Genomic DNA, 15915 nt, shown 5'->3' on the forward strand with positions numbered 1-15915 from the left:
ACTTCACTCTGCAGTAGCAGCTTGGGCCCCGTGGAAACCTGACTGCTTCCTCTGCCCCTTTCGCTCCCCGGGCTTGGGGCTAGCACCACACTTTCCCTCCCCCAACCCTGCCGACCTGGGGGGGGTTTCTCCTCTCACAGGGTCCTGAAGGCAGCTCCCAGCCTGCGCCTCCTGCCCACAGAGGCCCTTTTCTCTTCAGGGTCTGGGGAGCAGCTGGGTGCCATGGGTTCAATTCCCGTGTGATCAGGCTGGGCTTTGGGGGACAAGCTCCCCTCTGAAAAGTAGCCAGGATTCCAGTGTGCTCAGAGGGCAAGTGGTGCAGGGCCAGGTGGACTGGACAGTGACCTGGGGAGTCTGTCCTTACTCTGTAGTCAGAACCCCGCAGAGGGCCCGGCCAGGGGGGTGCTCTGCCCTCCGCTCCCCTCCTGTGGCAACCCCCTGCCGCACCCCTGCGTGTCCACTGCCCACAACAAGGGGCGTCTGCTCCTGCGGGGGCCGGAGTGGGGTACCTCCTCTACAGTGAGTTCTGTGCCTCCACGAGTAGGTTCGTTTCCCGTCACTGCTGCAACCAATGTCCACAGACTCAGTGGCTTCAAACAACACGTATTTATTCTCTTACAGTTCTGGCGGTCAGAATTCTGAGATCAGTCTCACTGGGCTAAAGTCAAAGTATCAGCAGGGCTGGTTCCCTCAGGAAGCTCTGCAGGGAGCATCCATTTCCTTGCCTGTTCTAGCTTCTGTGGGTGCCCGCATTCCTCAGCTCTGACCCCCTCCGGCTGTATCTCCTACTTCCTCTCTGACCTCCTGCTTTCCTCCTGTAAGGATCCCTGTGATTACATGAAGCCCACTGGGGTAAGCTGGGAGAGTCTCCTGGTCCAAAAATCATTAATGTAATTACATCTGCAAAGTCCCTTTTGCCCGATAAAGTAATGTTCACAGGTTCCTTGGATAACAACACAGACATCTCGGGGGGCCACTATTCAGCCTACTACAACTAGGCTGCAGAACGGACCACCTCGCCCTCCAGGTATTTCAACGACTGGGTGAAAAAGGCTGGGGCTTTTCTGTTTTGGGTTCCGCAGGGTCCTTCCTAACCTTGTATTTCTAAGGTCTAGGCTTCACCGACCCTCCCTTCCAACCAGAGAAACTCACTGCGAGGTCTCCTTGAAAGTCAGGTGCCAAGTCTAAATCTAAGTGCTGGTGAGGGGTGCAGGGCCAGCCAAGAAGCCCCCGAGGGTGCCTGCCTTCAGCCCACACCCTGCTGGCCGCAACAAGCCCCTGGCCAGGAAGGGACACAGAGAAGGGTGTGGGGCCTGCCGAGGGTGCCGGGGAGGCCACGGGACATGTGAGGCCGGCTAGGACAGTGCACGGCGGCCAGAGCTGAGGCGTGGCTGCAGTGCTATGGGAGCAGAGAAGAAGCTGGGGGCTGTGGTTCCGGCCCACAGAGATGGTACAGGCCGTGGCTGGGAGTGGCTCTGAAGTCGGTGAGAGAGCATCTCTGCCCCGTGGCATCTGGGGGCAAGGGCCTCACCAGATAAGTGCAGCTCCAAAGTCCCAGGCACTGGGCTTTTTCTTGGTACCGAGAGCGCGGTGGGGGCAGGGGCGGGGCAGCGGCAGAGCGGGAAGGCAGGCAGCCTCTCTTGCTACCTCTTCTCCATGTTCTGCATCTGCAAGCTGAGGGATGTGAAGCTGGCCAGGAGGTCGGTCACTTCATCCACCTGTGGGACAAAACCAAGGCCCCGTCACAGGTGCCACGACAGGCCCAGGTGTCTCGGCCCCTAGATCTCCAACCCAGGGCCACAGACGTGGAGGGTAGGCATGGCCTCTTGTCCCAGGGCACATGATGGCTTCACTGTGGTGACTAGGGAACAGCGGTCCGACCGATAATCCTTGACTCCAGGTGGTCTCAGACTGCCCCAGAGATGAGAGCCACAGGGCATGAGGAGCTTCAAAGGAAGTGGACAGAGTCTTTGAGGTCCACAGTGAGCTGCAACCCCCCAGCCGTGGCCTCTCTCTACGGGAGCGGCTAGCCGTGTCACAGCAGAGAGGGACTGGCCCCAGGCTCCTGCCAGGCGCCGGGCCGGGCCCCGCAGCTGCCGCTCACCTGCTCTCTGGTGCTCGTCATCTGCAGCCGGGTGCAGAGGCTGTCCAGCCGTTCCCGCTGCTCGTGCCGCCCCAGGCGCTCCAGGTACTCCCTCAGCATCTGGATGATCTGGAACGAGGGGCGGGGCTGAGCCGCTCGGGTTCCAGCTTGGCGGCCCCCAGAGCGCTGCCGGTGGAGCAGAAGCCAAACGGGGCTGGAGTGAAGCACCCAGGAACCCTCGGGCTGGAGGCAGCGCCTGCCCAGCGCTTGTTTGCTGCTGTTGGCTCAGCACGAGGGGCACTCACCTGCTTCACCTCCAGCCGCACGGCCTCCAGGCACTGGGAGTGGCCTTCCTGCAGGATGTTCAGCTTCGACTTGGCCAGGTGCAGGGGCGTGCGGCCAGCCCGGTCCAGGGCATCCACGCGGGCCCCTGCGGGAGCAGGCCAAGGTAAGCACAGAGGGCATGAGGGCAAGGGAGGAGGGCAGAGGGGAAGGGAGCACATACCTCCTCGTAGCAGGGTAGTGATGACAGGGACGTGGTTGGTGCAGGCCGCTGAGGAAGAAGAACAGGGACCTGAGAGTCCAGGACACCAGGGCTTGGCCCTGCGTGCCCGTCGGAGGGAGCAGGACTGTGACTCCCAAGTGTGTCCGCTCGGGTCACACTTCCAGAGACGGCATCCCCAAGGCAGCCATGGGGCGGGTCCAACTCCCTCCCCGTACAGCTAGGGAGACTGAGGCTGGGAGATGGGACCTGCCTCACCGCGAGCCACAGTGTGGGGCAGCCACGGGGCAGCCACAGGACAGCCACAGGCTGCAGGCTCACCTTCCCTAGCAGAGCCCTGCTGATAACGCAGCTGGGCCCAGGGAGTGGGCCCCTGGTGACCGAAGGGGAAGGCCAGGGGACACAGCCTGGGGGGCCCCCGGGGCTCAGGTTCTCCCCAGATGACAGGAGCTCCTGCTGGCAGTTTGCAGGACCCCAGGCTCTCCCTCAGAGGAGCCCACCTGTGCTGCAGAGAAGGGTGCGCTGGAGGCTTCTCAGGCACTTACCCAGGTGCAGTGGCGTGTTCCCCAGCCCATCTCGCTGGTTGGGATCAGCCCCGTGGTCCAGGAGCAGCTGCACTGGAAACAGGAAAACCCACGAGGAGCTGTTGGAGGACTTCTATGGACTGGACCCTAACCCCCACCCCTAACCTAGCTAAAGAGGCTTCCTCAAAGTGTGGGACACTGAAAGCAACATGGTTCTCTATGTTGTTTTGTTCATTCATTCAGTCGTTCATTTATTCATTCGCTCACTCCTTCACTCACAGAGTTTATGTGCAGGACTCTGAGGGCCAGGGACTGAGGATTCTGGGAGAGCCTTCTGGCCTATGCAGGACTACGAAAGGACTGAGCTTTTAAGCGTTAAAGAAAGTTCTTTCAATAGCAGTGGCTGCTAGTGAAGGTTCTCAAGGACACTTTCTGTTCTTTCCACAGCCAAGTGCCACAGTGGGAGTTAGGCCAATAGCTGATGCTGATCATCCCCCTCCCTGAGTCTCTATGCCACCTCTAGGGTGGGCTGTGGTGTCGCCAGGGGACATCAGTTACCCAGATGAACATGCAGGTAGACTAATGCATATGATGTGGCCAGGCTGAGCCGCACGCCATGTACAGAAACAAATGTGAGACGCATCATAGACCTACATGTGAAAGCTCTAGTCCGGCTTGTAGAAGAAAACAAGACTATATCTCCTTGACCTTGGAATAGGCAAAGATTTCTTAAAGAGGTCACAGAAATGTCAACCATAAAAAAGAAAAGATGGATACACTGGATTCATTAAAATTAAGAACTTGGGTTCATCAAGACACCACTCAGAGAACAAGGCAAGATCAGAAAAGTTAAGTCATTTATATCTGATGAATGATTTGTATCCAGAATATATATAAAGAATTTCTACAAATCAATAATTAAAAAAAAAAATACAACCAGGCAGCTTGTTTTAAAACATGGACAAAGTTTAAAAAAAATAAAGATAAAATTAAAATAAAACTCGGACAAAAGGCTTGAACAGGAACTTCACAAAAGAAGATACAAAAATGGCCAATATGTACAAAAGAGGCTACAAAAATGGCCAATATATACATACTCAACATTCGTGGCCACAAGAGAAACGCAAATTAAACCACAATGAGATGCCACCACGCCAGAATGGCTAAAATTAAAAAGAGACAGTACCAGGCACCAGCAAGGCTGGGAGAAAATGTGGAACTCTTACACTGCTGGTGGGAGGGTACACTGGGACAGCCACGAGGGGAAATAGGGTGGAAGTACGTACTAAAGCTAAAGGTACTCGTTCCCTGGTGAGCCACAACTCCACGCCTGAGACAATATCTAACACAGTTAAATGCTTATATCCACAAGTCACAGGTACAAGAATGTTCCCAACAGTGTATTCATAAGAGCCCAAACCTGGAAACAATATAAACGTCCATCAACAGTAGAACGGGTGAACTGTGGGACATCACACAACGAAATACCATCCAGCAAGAAGAAAGAAGAAACTCCTGATACAAACACTCAGGGATAAATCTCAGGGATGTAAGTTTGAGTGAAAGAGAATACAAAAGAGTGCATACTCTATGCTTCCATTTATGTGAAATTCAAAACCAGGAAAACTCATCTATGGTAAACAAGGTCTACACAGGGGTAAGGACTGGAAGGGGCATCAGTAGGCTGCTGGGGTGCTGAAACTATTCTTTTTTCTTTTTCTTTTTTTTAAAGTAGGCCCTATACCCAACATGGGGCTTGAACTCATGACCTTGGGATCAAGAGTCACATGCTCTACTGCCTGAGCCAGCAGGGTGCTCCTGAAAATATTCTTTTTTTTTTTTTTTAAGATTTTATTTATTTATTTGACAGAGAGAGACACAGCGAGAGAGGGAACATAAGCAGGGGAGTGGGAGAGGGAGAAGCAGGCTTCCCTCTGAGCAGGAAGCCCGATGCGGGGCTCGATCCCAGGACCCTGGGACCATGACCTGAGCCCAAGGCAGACGCTTAACGACTGAGCCACCCAGGCGCCCCCTGAAAATATTCTTTATCTTGATCCGGGTGGTGGTAATGCCAGGGCATACATGGAGAGTTCACTGTTTATAAGTTACACCACACGCGAAAAGGACTCTAAAAAGGGGGAAGGAGGTTTGTCCTGCTGGTGCCCTTGGCCCTGAGTAAATGTTGCCTGAATGTCTTGAAGGCCTGGCCCCAACCCTGGCTGTGCAGACGCAGATCTTCCCCCAGCACCTCGGCCAGCCCTGTTCCCTCCCTCCTGCCCAGGACTCACCGATCTGGTCGTTGCCATTGCAGGAGGCGAAGTGCAGAGCTGTGCGGCCCTTGTCGTCAGCTGCGCAGGGATCGGCGCCATCTTCCAGAAGCTGCTGCACTGACACCACCAAGACAGAGGGGCGGGGGGACAGAGAGGCAGTGCTAGCTAAGCAGCGGCCCACAGGGCGTGAAGAGGGATGCTCAGGGGCACTTCCCGGCAAGGCATTGAGAAGGCAGGGGAGAGCTCTTCCCGCCTGGATGCCAAGACAAGGGACTTGTTCTCCTGAGGGCATGACTGAGGACCACAGATTCTGGCTGCTCGAACTCTGAGTCTAGGGACAGAACATCATAGAAGGGTCTTGGCCCTCAGAGTCAGGAGTTCTAGCGTCACAGAAATCCCTAGCACAGACTCTGGCCTCACATCCACTTGGATACACATCCATTCCGGTCGGACACAGCTGCCTGAGCTGTTGGGCGAGGCCTCCTTTGCTCCTGGGAGGTGGCCCTCCGAAGAGGCCGGAGTGCAGATGTGGGGCCGCACCGACCAAGTCCCAGGCTCAGCTGAGCAATGAGGACAGGAGTACGTTGCCAACAGCATGGGGCAGTGGAAAGAGCTGGGCTGGGAGTAGGAAGGCCTGAATTTGGGTCCCAATTCACCAGCAAATGGGAATAATCGCCCTGCCCATCTCCAGAGCTGCTATGATGAGAATAATGGATGTGAAATGCCTTCTCTGCAAAACACGGAGCCATTATAAACTGTGAGGCATTACGCGCCACATGCGTTATGTCCAACTGAAATGTAGAAATTGCTGCCAGACATCATTTTAGAGCCACCAACAGTTTAGTCTCTGCCAGCAAATCTCTCAAGGACTCCAGACAAAGCCCAGAATCCCCTCCTCCTCTTTCTCCTCAGGCTCAGGTGGCCGCTCCAGCTCCCGCGTCTCCTCAGGGCCCTGTTCACCCTGCTACTCTAACGTGAACAGGCTGTGCCATTTTAGGGCATTGGAGCATACATCGAGCACCAGCCTGGCACCAGGCACCTGTCTGCTAAGCCCCCTGCCCACCCAGCCAAGCATCGTGTCCATTTCACAAACCAGGAGAAGTGTCCCATTCTGTGAAGGGCCCCAGGTACACTCACCCAGCTACCAGGAGGCAAAGCTAGGAATAGAAACCCAGGCTTCTCTAGCTCCAGAACTTCTGCCTCTCCAACTAAATACATAACTTCAGTTTTTCTGGGGGTTTTGTTTTAGAAAAATGGTATCACTTTATATTGTCTCCAATTATATCGTTTTGTTTATCTTAATACCTAGGATCAAGATCGGACTTGTTCAGCTCCATGAACGCTGTTGACTGATTGAAGAAATGAATAAAGGTGGCAGGAAAAGGTTTATGAGAGTGGAAGAGAAAGAAGAGCTTCCAGTCAGTTCAGTACATTCACCAAAAGCTAGCCAGCCAAAGAGATAAGACAAAGCAAAAAGAGTCCCCTCTCTGTTAGGACTTGTGCAGTTAGTCTTCTTGGAAAGCACTTCAAGAACTCATCAAAATATGCACACCTTTGGACGTGATAACCCCATACCTAGGAAATTATCTTAAAAATGAAAAACTGGGGCTCAGTCAGTTAAGTGTCCGACTCTTGATTTCAGCTCAGGTCATGATCTTAGGGTTGTAAGATCGAGCCCCACGTCAGGCTTCATGCTGAGCATGGAACCTGCTTAAGATTCTCTCTCTTCAAAAAAAAAAAAAAAAAAAGATTCTCTCTCCCCCTTTCCCTCTGCCCTCCCCTCCAAACGAAAAACCATTGTGCAAATATATGACTAACTAAATAACTTTTGCTTTGTTCCTCTGAAGGCATAGTGGGCATCCATTATAAATTGTGGTTATAACTGGAGAATGGAATTATAAGGTAATTCCTGCTTTTCACCTTATAAGCTTAAAAAAAAATCATACAGCCATGTATTCATTCTGTCAATAGGGAAAAAAAGACGTTTCCCTTTTGAAAAAAATGAATGGTTACAAAGACCATGAAAAGTTACGCGGGATACCAAATTGTGTATCCGGCACAGTTTGCAAGCCCATTTCTCTGCATAGGAAAAAGGACTAGGATAGTCACCAATATATTTACAGAGATTAGTTCCTGTGCTGATTATGGATGTTTTTCTTGCATATTTCCCTCATCTCCCAAACATTTTAAATGTATATAATTTTCATATATATGAAAATATATTATGATTTAACAATAGCAGGGCATCAATTTGGTGTCCATTACAACTGCTTAACTACACCAAAAACCCAACAAACACGCAGAGAAGGAAAAGGAAATGCAAACCATAAGAGAAAAGGAACAGAGCCTAACCCCACAGCCAGGGTCACCAGCAGAGTCCTGCAAGAGGCTGGTCAATCTGATAGCCATTTAGCTTTGAACATGGGTGTGTTAGAGACTCTGACTGGAACATTACAGCATTTCTGTCAAAACACTGAAACCACCATGTGAGTACCTGATTCAAGATGAACTAGGCTTTCTGTGGAAGGGAAGTATAATTCAAATATTCTCTGGCCACACACTAGAGATATTCAAAAGAGAACACTTATCATTTTTCCTTGAAAAGCTATCTAGGTTGCTGTTCAAATATTCCAAAATATTAAAGTTCATGGAAAAGAGACCAAAGTAAAGAGAGCTGGGGTAAGGGAACCATTTTAAGGCCCACATTTTAACACCCAGCCCCCTGAGGTAAATGACTTCCTCTCCACACCGGCTGTAAATGGGCTCTCTGATCCCATGGCTCTCAAGCGACGCTCACGTCTTCTCTGTTGACCGTAGCACACCACCACCACCAAAACAGAATGATGTCCACTTGAGGTAGGTAGGATCACGGCCCCCAAGATGTCCATGTCCTAATCTTCAGAGTTTATTGGACATGTTACCTTATGCAGCAAAGAAGACTTTGCAGATATGAATAAGGTTAGGGACCTTGAGCTGAAAAGATCATCCTGGATTATTCAGGCCCAAACTAATCACATGAGTCCTTAAAATCAGAGCACCTTTCCCTGCTGTGTGAACCAGAGACACAGCAGTGTGAGGACTCAGTCAACTGTTGCTGAAGATGGAGGGAGAAGACTATGAGCCACGGAGTGTGAGTGGCTCCTAAAAGCTGGAAAAGGCAGGGAAACAGGGTCTCCCCTAGGGCCTCCAGAAAGAAATGCAACCCTGCTGACATCTTGCTTTCAGCGTGGTGAGACCTGTGTTGGATTTTTGACCTCCAGAATTATGTGCTAAGAAATTTGTGTTGTTTTAAACCACTACGTTTGTGGTAATTTGTTGCAGCAGCCCTAGAAAACTCGCATCTGGATAAAATTACAAGTTTTCCCCTAGAACTTGTCCTTGTACCTCTGATGTTGCTACTGTCCTGTCAGCCAAGGAACGCTGGGGAGCAACAACAGAAAACCAGAGTGGCGTCCTGCTGGGAGTCCCTCCCATTCCTGTCCGATGTTCTGTCAACTGAGCAAGTTTGAGAACCACTGACCCAACTACCACAAAGCCTCGGGGAGCAGTTGAAGGTGGTGGCTCTGTTCCGACAGGCTCTGCTGGCAGCTAAAGCTGACTGTCCATTCCCAGGAACCGGAAGTTCTAAAAAGCTTCTACCCTGCTGCTGGCTGCCAGGGATACAAAAGCAGACATGGTCCCAACATCAAGGAGCCCGCAGAGTGATCAACACTATGACATCAGGAAGTTCAGGGTGACAGAAAAGCACGGGAAGAGTAAGCATCTAAGCCAGACTTATCTTTTGCGAGACGATTACAGTTATAGAATATATACGATGAGCCTCGTCCACAGGGTGAGCGGGCATACTGAATTCAAGCACTGTCTTCCCAGGAATGGGTTGCCCAGATTTTGCTTTCCCTAACCAGCCCACGGAGTTAGACCTGGCTTTGCACACTCACCTGTTTCCACATCGTTGGCATTGGCCGAGTCCCTCAGCCTCTTCAGAGCTGTAAAGAGAGGAAAAGAGTTCCAGTTAAAAACAAAATAAAACAGTCATGATGAAGCTGAAAGTGGATGGCTGCCTAGTTAATCCACAGTTCACCCACGACAGCATCTAAAGGGAAAGAAAGGCACCAGGATACGAGAGACACTGGGAACAAGGAAAGACCGGAAACGTGGCAGAGCTAGTGAAAAAAGCCACATTCTGTAGCAAATCCTTCAAGGCCTTGGAGCCAGATCTTGGCTCTGCCACTTATAGTAGCTGGGTGACCTTGAGCAAGTGAGTTAACCCTCCTGGGCCTCAGATTTATCATCTGAAGAAAAAAGAAAAAAAAAAAAAAAAAGTTGAGCCCTGCCCTAAGAGCCCGGAGTTGTAAAAACAAAATGAAATGTTTAGATTGAAGCTCTGTGTGAGTCGGTTACACGGATAATCTTAGATTCTCCAAAAGAGGCCATTCCCAAATAACTTACTTAAATTTGGTAATTCCTAAGCAGAAACGTTTTTCTACTACAATGACACTACCTCTGTATTAGCGGCTAATAGAGAACAATGCCTTTGTCATTGGAGCAATGGTCAAAATTGCAACCCAGATACATTTAATGATTCCTTACTTTTGTATAGCACTTTATGGTTTATATAGCACTTTCAAAGTCTCATTTAATTTCTACAGCATCACTAAGATATGGGTGGAATCACAGATAGTCCTAAAGGGGACACTAAAAGGCCCCATTCTTAAATCTTTCAGGGCCTTGGTTTCCATGTCATCCACAACATGTGAAAAACAGTACAGTGGACATCAAAGAACAGGAGTTTGAGTCTGGCAGAGGTGGGTTCTGATTCCAGCACAGCCACTTACTAGCTCTGTAACCAGGAGCAAGGCAATCTCTCCGAGCCTCAGTTTCCTCTTCCATATAATGGGGACAGTATCTGGATCTCATTGAGTTACTGTGAGGATTAAAAATGATCACATACCACCCAACAGTGTTTGGCACACAACAAAAGCAGAATAATCGCTACGGATTCATCACCTTACTTAACTCTGGCAACATCCCTGTAAAGCAAGTATTGTACTCATGTACAGACGAGAAAACTAAGGCTGAAAGGTTCTACAGTTTGCCTGAGGCTTCAGCGAGGTAGAGGAGTCCAATCCCGGTCTGTGCATTTAAACAAGTTGGTAGAACTTGGCTACGGGCTCTGGCCTCCCTTCTCTGATAATAAAAGCATTCGCCAGTACCCCAACCTTTTTTTTTTTTAATCTAATAAACGCCTGGAGTCATGAAAAGTTTCTATTCAGGAATTACCAAGTGCTTCAAGACCGTCTCTTTCACATTCACGGTCCTTAGCCGCTCTACATCCTGATTACTACTAAAAGGAGACTCAGGGGTCACTGTGGGCCCGGAGCTCAGTCGTGCGACGACCCCGTCCTGGTCGGGGTCGGGGGAGGTCAGGGCCCCGCCTCCCGCCGCGCTCCTCACCGTGCACCTCCTTGCCCGTGGGCCCGAGCCGCCGGTGGGGCCTGGCGGCGCGCCTCAGCCGCCCGGCGGGAATCTTACAGCGCAGCTCATCGCGGGGCTCCGCGTCCTGCTGCCACAGGACATGGAGGTAGCGCAGCGGGGACTGGGCCCCGCCGGACGCCCGGCCCGGGAGGCCCGCGCCGCCGCCCAGCGCGGATCCGAAGTCCGCGAAGGAGAAGAGGCCCTCGGGGCCCGTCAGCGGCTCCGGCGCCACGGCGCACTCGCCCTCCGAGCTTGAGTGGCCCGAGCGCGGCTCGTCGTCCGCGCCCCCGGCGGCGGCTGCCATGGCAACGGCTCTGCGCGGGCCTGGCCGCGGGAGCCTCGTTCCCGACCGACCAACCGACCCGCTTCCTCCGCCCAAAGCCTCGCTGTCAGCGGGCGAGCGGGCGGGTCCGGCCTGCAACCACGGCAACCGAGCGAGGGGCGGGCTCCCGTCTCCAACAGCCAACCGGGCGTAGTCCGGGCGAGAGACTTGAGTTCCGGCAGCATGATTGACGGACATAAGAACCAATCACAAATTTGAACCGCCCACGCCCTCGCCGTACGTCCCCACCGGAGCCAATAAAACAGCTAAGTTTATGACACTCTCTCTCTCTTCCCCCCACCCATTTCCCCCACCGGGTCCTGGGAAAGATAACGGGCAGATACTTTAACCAATAACGTTAAGATGATCTGCAGCCAATCACTAAGGAAAACGAAGAAGCCGCACTATAGGGGTAAATACAGATACATTTTAAAGCAATGAACGTAAAAAAAGGACTTCCTGGTGGGAAGTGCATGGTGTGACCAGGAAAGTGAGGGTCAGACTCGACGCTCGCTGAGGTGCTCACAGCCCTATGGGAGAGGACGGAGCCGCAAACACGGAAGGGTTCCGTGCGCGGTGGATGAGCTTCGCAACCCCTCTGACAGCCAGGACCCCATAAACACTTCTCTAAGGTGGACAAGGAGGACCATCCCTATTCTACAGATGAGGAGTTGAAGCAAGAGAGACAAGGGACTTGTTATGGATGCCCAGCTCTCTTTGGACCAGGGCTTTTGTCCAGGAGAAGTTCTTCCTTCTCATTCAACCCAGTAAAAATATAATCTTTCTCTGACAGTTGAAAACCACTTTCAAAATTTGTAGTGCTCTCAGAACACCACTGTGAGGTTTCTCATGGTGCTGTATGGAGACAAACGCTGTTTATTTGATCTCCTCTGCCCCGTAACAGGTAAGTACATATATGCCAACTCCACTTGTAGCTACAAGGAAACCGAGGAAAGAAATGAACACTGAATATGTGTCATATTCCATATACCAAGTGCTTGATATATATTACACCATTTATTTCTCCCTTACGAGAACCTTAGCAGGTAGATATATATTTTTTTTTTTTAAGATTTTATTTATTTGACAGAGAGAGAGAGAGCGAGAGCAGGAACACAAGCAGGGGGAGTGGGAGAGGGAGAAGCAGGCTTTCTGCCCAGCGGGGAGCCCGATGTGGGACTCGATCCCAGGACCCTGGGATCATGACCTGAGCCGAAGGCAGACGCTTAACGACTGAGCCACCCAGGCGCCCGCAGGTAGATATTATTATACCCACTTTGCCAATCAGGAAATTGAGGTTCTGAGATGTTATATGTACCCTTGCACGGGGTTAGAAAGTTGAAGAACTAGGATTTGAGCCCCCAAAAGTCCTCTCTTTCCATCACACTGTTTTCTTTAATGAAGAGCCTGCTGGAAACCTGGTTCCAGAGAGTTTAAGTGACAATCTGGGTATTTATACTTTACTCCTGCTGAATGTACCTGGAAATAATTTCATTACTCATTCCTCCTCTTTTTCCGCGTAATAACCTCCCAAGTAGCCTTCATCCCTCCAGTCTCTCTTTGTAGAATTCAAGGTGCACCTGCTGGCTAAGGCACAATTCTCTTTGTGTCTGTAGGATTTGTCTACCCACTGAGTTCAGGTTTAAAGTGCAAACCCTTTATCCTCGCAGTCAGCCATTGTATTCCTCCTACTAGTGGGGCTGGTCCTCAGTCAATCTAGTCTACTAAATATGTGTGCGTTGGCACAGTCTTTTCATTTGAACAGGACCTCTAAACATTTAGAGGTGATTGTTACTTCTCATTTTTAAATCAACTTTGTTGGGGCGCCTGGGTGGCTCAGTCGACTGTTAAGCGTCTGCCTTCGGCTCAGGTCATGATCCCAGGGTCCTGGAATCGAGCCCCGCATTGGGCTCCCTGCTCTGCGGGAAGCCTGTTTCTCTCTCTCCCACTCCCCCTGCTTGTGTTCCTGCTTTCGCTATCTCTCTCTCTGTCAAATGAATAAATAAAATCTTTAAAAATAAATAAATAAATGAACTTTGTTGAAGTATAAATTACATAGCCCAACCTTCTGTGTGTTTCAAGAGCCACTTGTTATTTGGATTTGAAGAATAGGATGTGCGTTGAATATGAATCCAGTTAGCCTCAGCCTCCGGGCTTTAGACTGGAACTTGAGCCGTATTCCCCCATAATGCCTGGCTTAGCATCTGGCACCACCACATTGTAACTATTTGACTGACTGAGTGACTGACCTATTCATTGAATGAATGAATGAATGAATGAGTTAACGATAGTATAGCCCAGTGGTTAAAACCATCAACTTTGGAGCCATAAATATGGGGGGCTATGGCTTTGAGCAAGTGACTTTACTTTTCTTTTCTTTTTTTTTTTAATGTTTTATTTATTTATTCATGAGAGTCAGAGAGAGAGAGAGAGAGAGAGAGAGAGGCAGAGGCAGAGGGAGAAGCAGGCTCCCCGCCGAGCAGGGAGCCCGATGCGGGACTCGATCCCAGGACCCTGGGATCATGACCTGAGCCGAAGGCAGACGCTTAACCATCTGAGCCACCCAGGCGCCCCGTGACTTTACTTTTCTGAGCCTCAATGGAGGTAATAGTAGTACCTATATCATATGGTTATCACAAGACTAAATGATATGATGTGAGTAAAACACAGAGCTTGGCACAGAACTAGTGCTCAAAAAATGGTAGCTAGTGCTATTATTATAATAAATAAGGGTAGAATGCAGGCTAGGGCCCATGCAAATCCCATGCAACAGTGGGCCCATCACACTGGCTTGAACTTTTACCTAAGGGTACTGCAAGCATTCATACTAGTCATTTTTATTTGGTTAATCAGCAAATAAAACATGAAGCACTTGGTGGGAGACAAAGGAAATACTTAAAATGTTTGCCTTTCGGAAAAACCTTCTACCTGGGAATCCAGGGACTTGGGCTCAAAGTCCCATCTGGCCCAAACTCACCTCATGGTGTGAGGTTAAGTGTTTCCCTTCTTGAGGCCTCAGTCTTCCTGTAAGAAGGTGTTGTTCTAGGTCAGATAGTGACACTGGCTCAGGCTAGATTCAGTAGGACTTTCCTTTCATTCTTTCCCTCATTCTGTTGGCCTTCACAGTATTTTAGAGCAATTTGAACTGATTGCCAACATTTAAAAATTGAGAGCTTTCACAGACATTTTTTAAATGTCCAGATGCTTTTTCTTTTTTTTTAAGATTTTATTTATTTATTTGACAGAGAGAGACACAGCGAGAGAGGGAACACAAGCAGGGGGAGCAGGAGAGGGAGAAGCAGGCTTCCCGCCAAGCAGGGAGCCCGATGCGGGGCTCGATCCCAGGACCCCGGGACCACGACCCGAGCCGAAGGCAAACGCCCAACGACTGAGCCACCCAGGCGCCCCTAAATGTCCAGATTCTTTTAAAAATGGGGAGATATGGCAATACAGGACCAGCCCTCCCACATGGCAACAGATGGCTGGAGCTGCACAGCAACTTTCCCCTTTAGATGGGACATGGTGTTGTGGCTTGCCACAGTCCCCACCACTCCCTGTTGAGGCTTAAAGGCAGTTGGCATTTATTGCCATATTGTGCTGTTGTTTTTCTTAGGCAGAGTTAACAGGAAATGAATATATTTCTTGTCTTCATTAAACATGGAATATGAAAACTAGTGTGGAGGGAAATGATCTAGTATCTGAAAATATGTCATATGGTGATTGCGTGGCTTTTTAATATCATGCTAGAGAATTGCTCGTAAACCCACATAAGAGCCATCTGACTCTCTGGGGAAATTTAACTTTGACTAACAATTGATTAGCATCCAGTGATGTTTTCTAACTCTGTAAAGTTAGAAGTTAGCTTGTAGGAAACTAATATGATGCAATAATTTTTGCGTGTCTGATGAAGGAAATAATCCCAAAGATTACAGTTGTATTATCCTATAGGGCATGAAATATGATCAGCAATCATAACTCAGTATTCTTTACTCTTCCCAAATTCATTCCAAACCAGCTCTGTCATGCTGTTGGTTCCTTCATTAACAATTAAATAAGCTTGCTCTTTATTGGTATGAGAATTATTTCTTTAATTTCTTAAAGGTATTAATCTTTTGACAATGACATTTTTAACAATGTGAGAATTGTTCTTTTAGGCTAGAGACAGCCCTGTGTTTTCAGAAATGTAAGTGATCATTGGGGTGCCTGGGTGGCTCAGTCAGCCAAGGGTCTGACTCTTTTTTTTTTTTTTTTTAAGGAGAGAGAGAATGAGAGAGAGAGTACATGAGAGGGGGGAGGGTCAGAGGGAGAAGCAGGCTCCTCGCTGAGCAGGGAGCCCGATGCGGGACTTGATCCCAGGACCCCGGGATCATGACCTGAGCTGAAGGCAGTCGCTTAACCAACTGAGCCACCCAGGCGCCCCTGACTCTTTTTTTTTTTAAAAGATTTTATTTATTTATTTGACAGAGAGACACAGCGAGAGAGGGAACACAAGCAGGGGGAGTGGGAGAGGGAGAAGCAGGCTTCCCGCCGAGCAGGGAGCCTGATTCGGGGCTTGATCCCAGGACCCAGGGATCGTGACCTGAGCCAAAGGCAGATGCTTAACGACTGAGCCACCCAGGCACCCCAAGGGTCTGACTCTTGATTTGGGCTCAGGTCATGATCTTGGGGTCCTGGGATCAAGCCCCATGTCAAGCTCCAAGCTCAGTGGGGAGCCTGCTTGGGGATTTTCTTTCCTTCTC

At 50.0% G+C, this 15915-nt stretch overlaps 1 protein-coding gene across 2 annotated transcripts; it reads right to left on the minus strand.

The window, feature by feature from the left end:
• Positions 1-587: 587 nt before the first annotated feature.
• ANKRD54 (ankyrin repeat domain 54) lies at positions 588-11256 on the minus strand. 2 transcript variants are annotated; one of them, XM_036102177.2, is made up of 8 exons: positions 10834-11256; positions 9318-9365; positions 5398-5496; positions 3131-3202; positions 2589-2636; positions 2389-2513; positions 2105-2212; positions 588-1718 (listed from the first exon to the last, which is right to left on the minus strand). In XM_036102177.2, exons 1-8 carry the CDS (start codon positions 11156-11158, stop codon positions 1644-1646), a joined length of 900 nt encoding a protein of 299 aa, XP_035958070.1. In that variant the 5' UTR covers positions 11159-11256; the 3' UTR covers positions 588-1643. The 2 variants fall into 2 exon arrangements, with proteins under 2 accessions (XP_035958070.1, XP_035958071.1); XM_036102178.2 differs by having other exon boundaries at positions 5398-5491; positions 10834-10973.
• Positions 11257-15915: the final 4659 nt, after the last annotated feature.

The sequence above is a fragment of the Halichoerus grypus genome, chromosome 6, assembly GCF_964656455.1.
Source record: "Halichoerus grypus chromosome 6, mHalGry1.hap1.1, whole genome shotgun sequence".
In the NCBI taxonomy this organism is placed as follows: domain Eukaryota; kingdom Metazoa; phylum Chordata; class Mammalia; order Carnivora; family Phocidae; genus Halichoerus; species Halichoerus grypus.

Bases quoted from the DNA above. Each gene is read 5' to 3' on its own strand.
- ANKRD54 (XM_036102177.2), bottom strand. From the start codon at position 11,158: ATGGCAGCCGCCGCCGGGGGCGCGGACGACGAGCCGCGCTCGGGCCAC. The intron at 9,366-10,833 runs GTGAGGAGCGCG...CTCTCTTTACAG, and splicing joins CACGGGCAAGGAGGTGCACG to CTCTGAAGAGGCTGAGGGAC. The intron at 2,514-2,588 runs GTATGTGCTCCC...CTGCTCCCGCAG, and splicing joins CACTACCCTGCTACGAGGAG to GGGCCCGCGTGGATGCCCTG.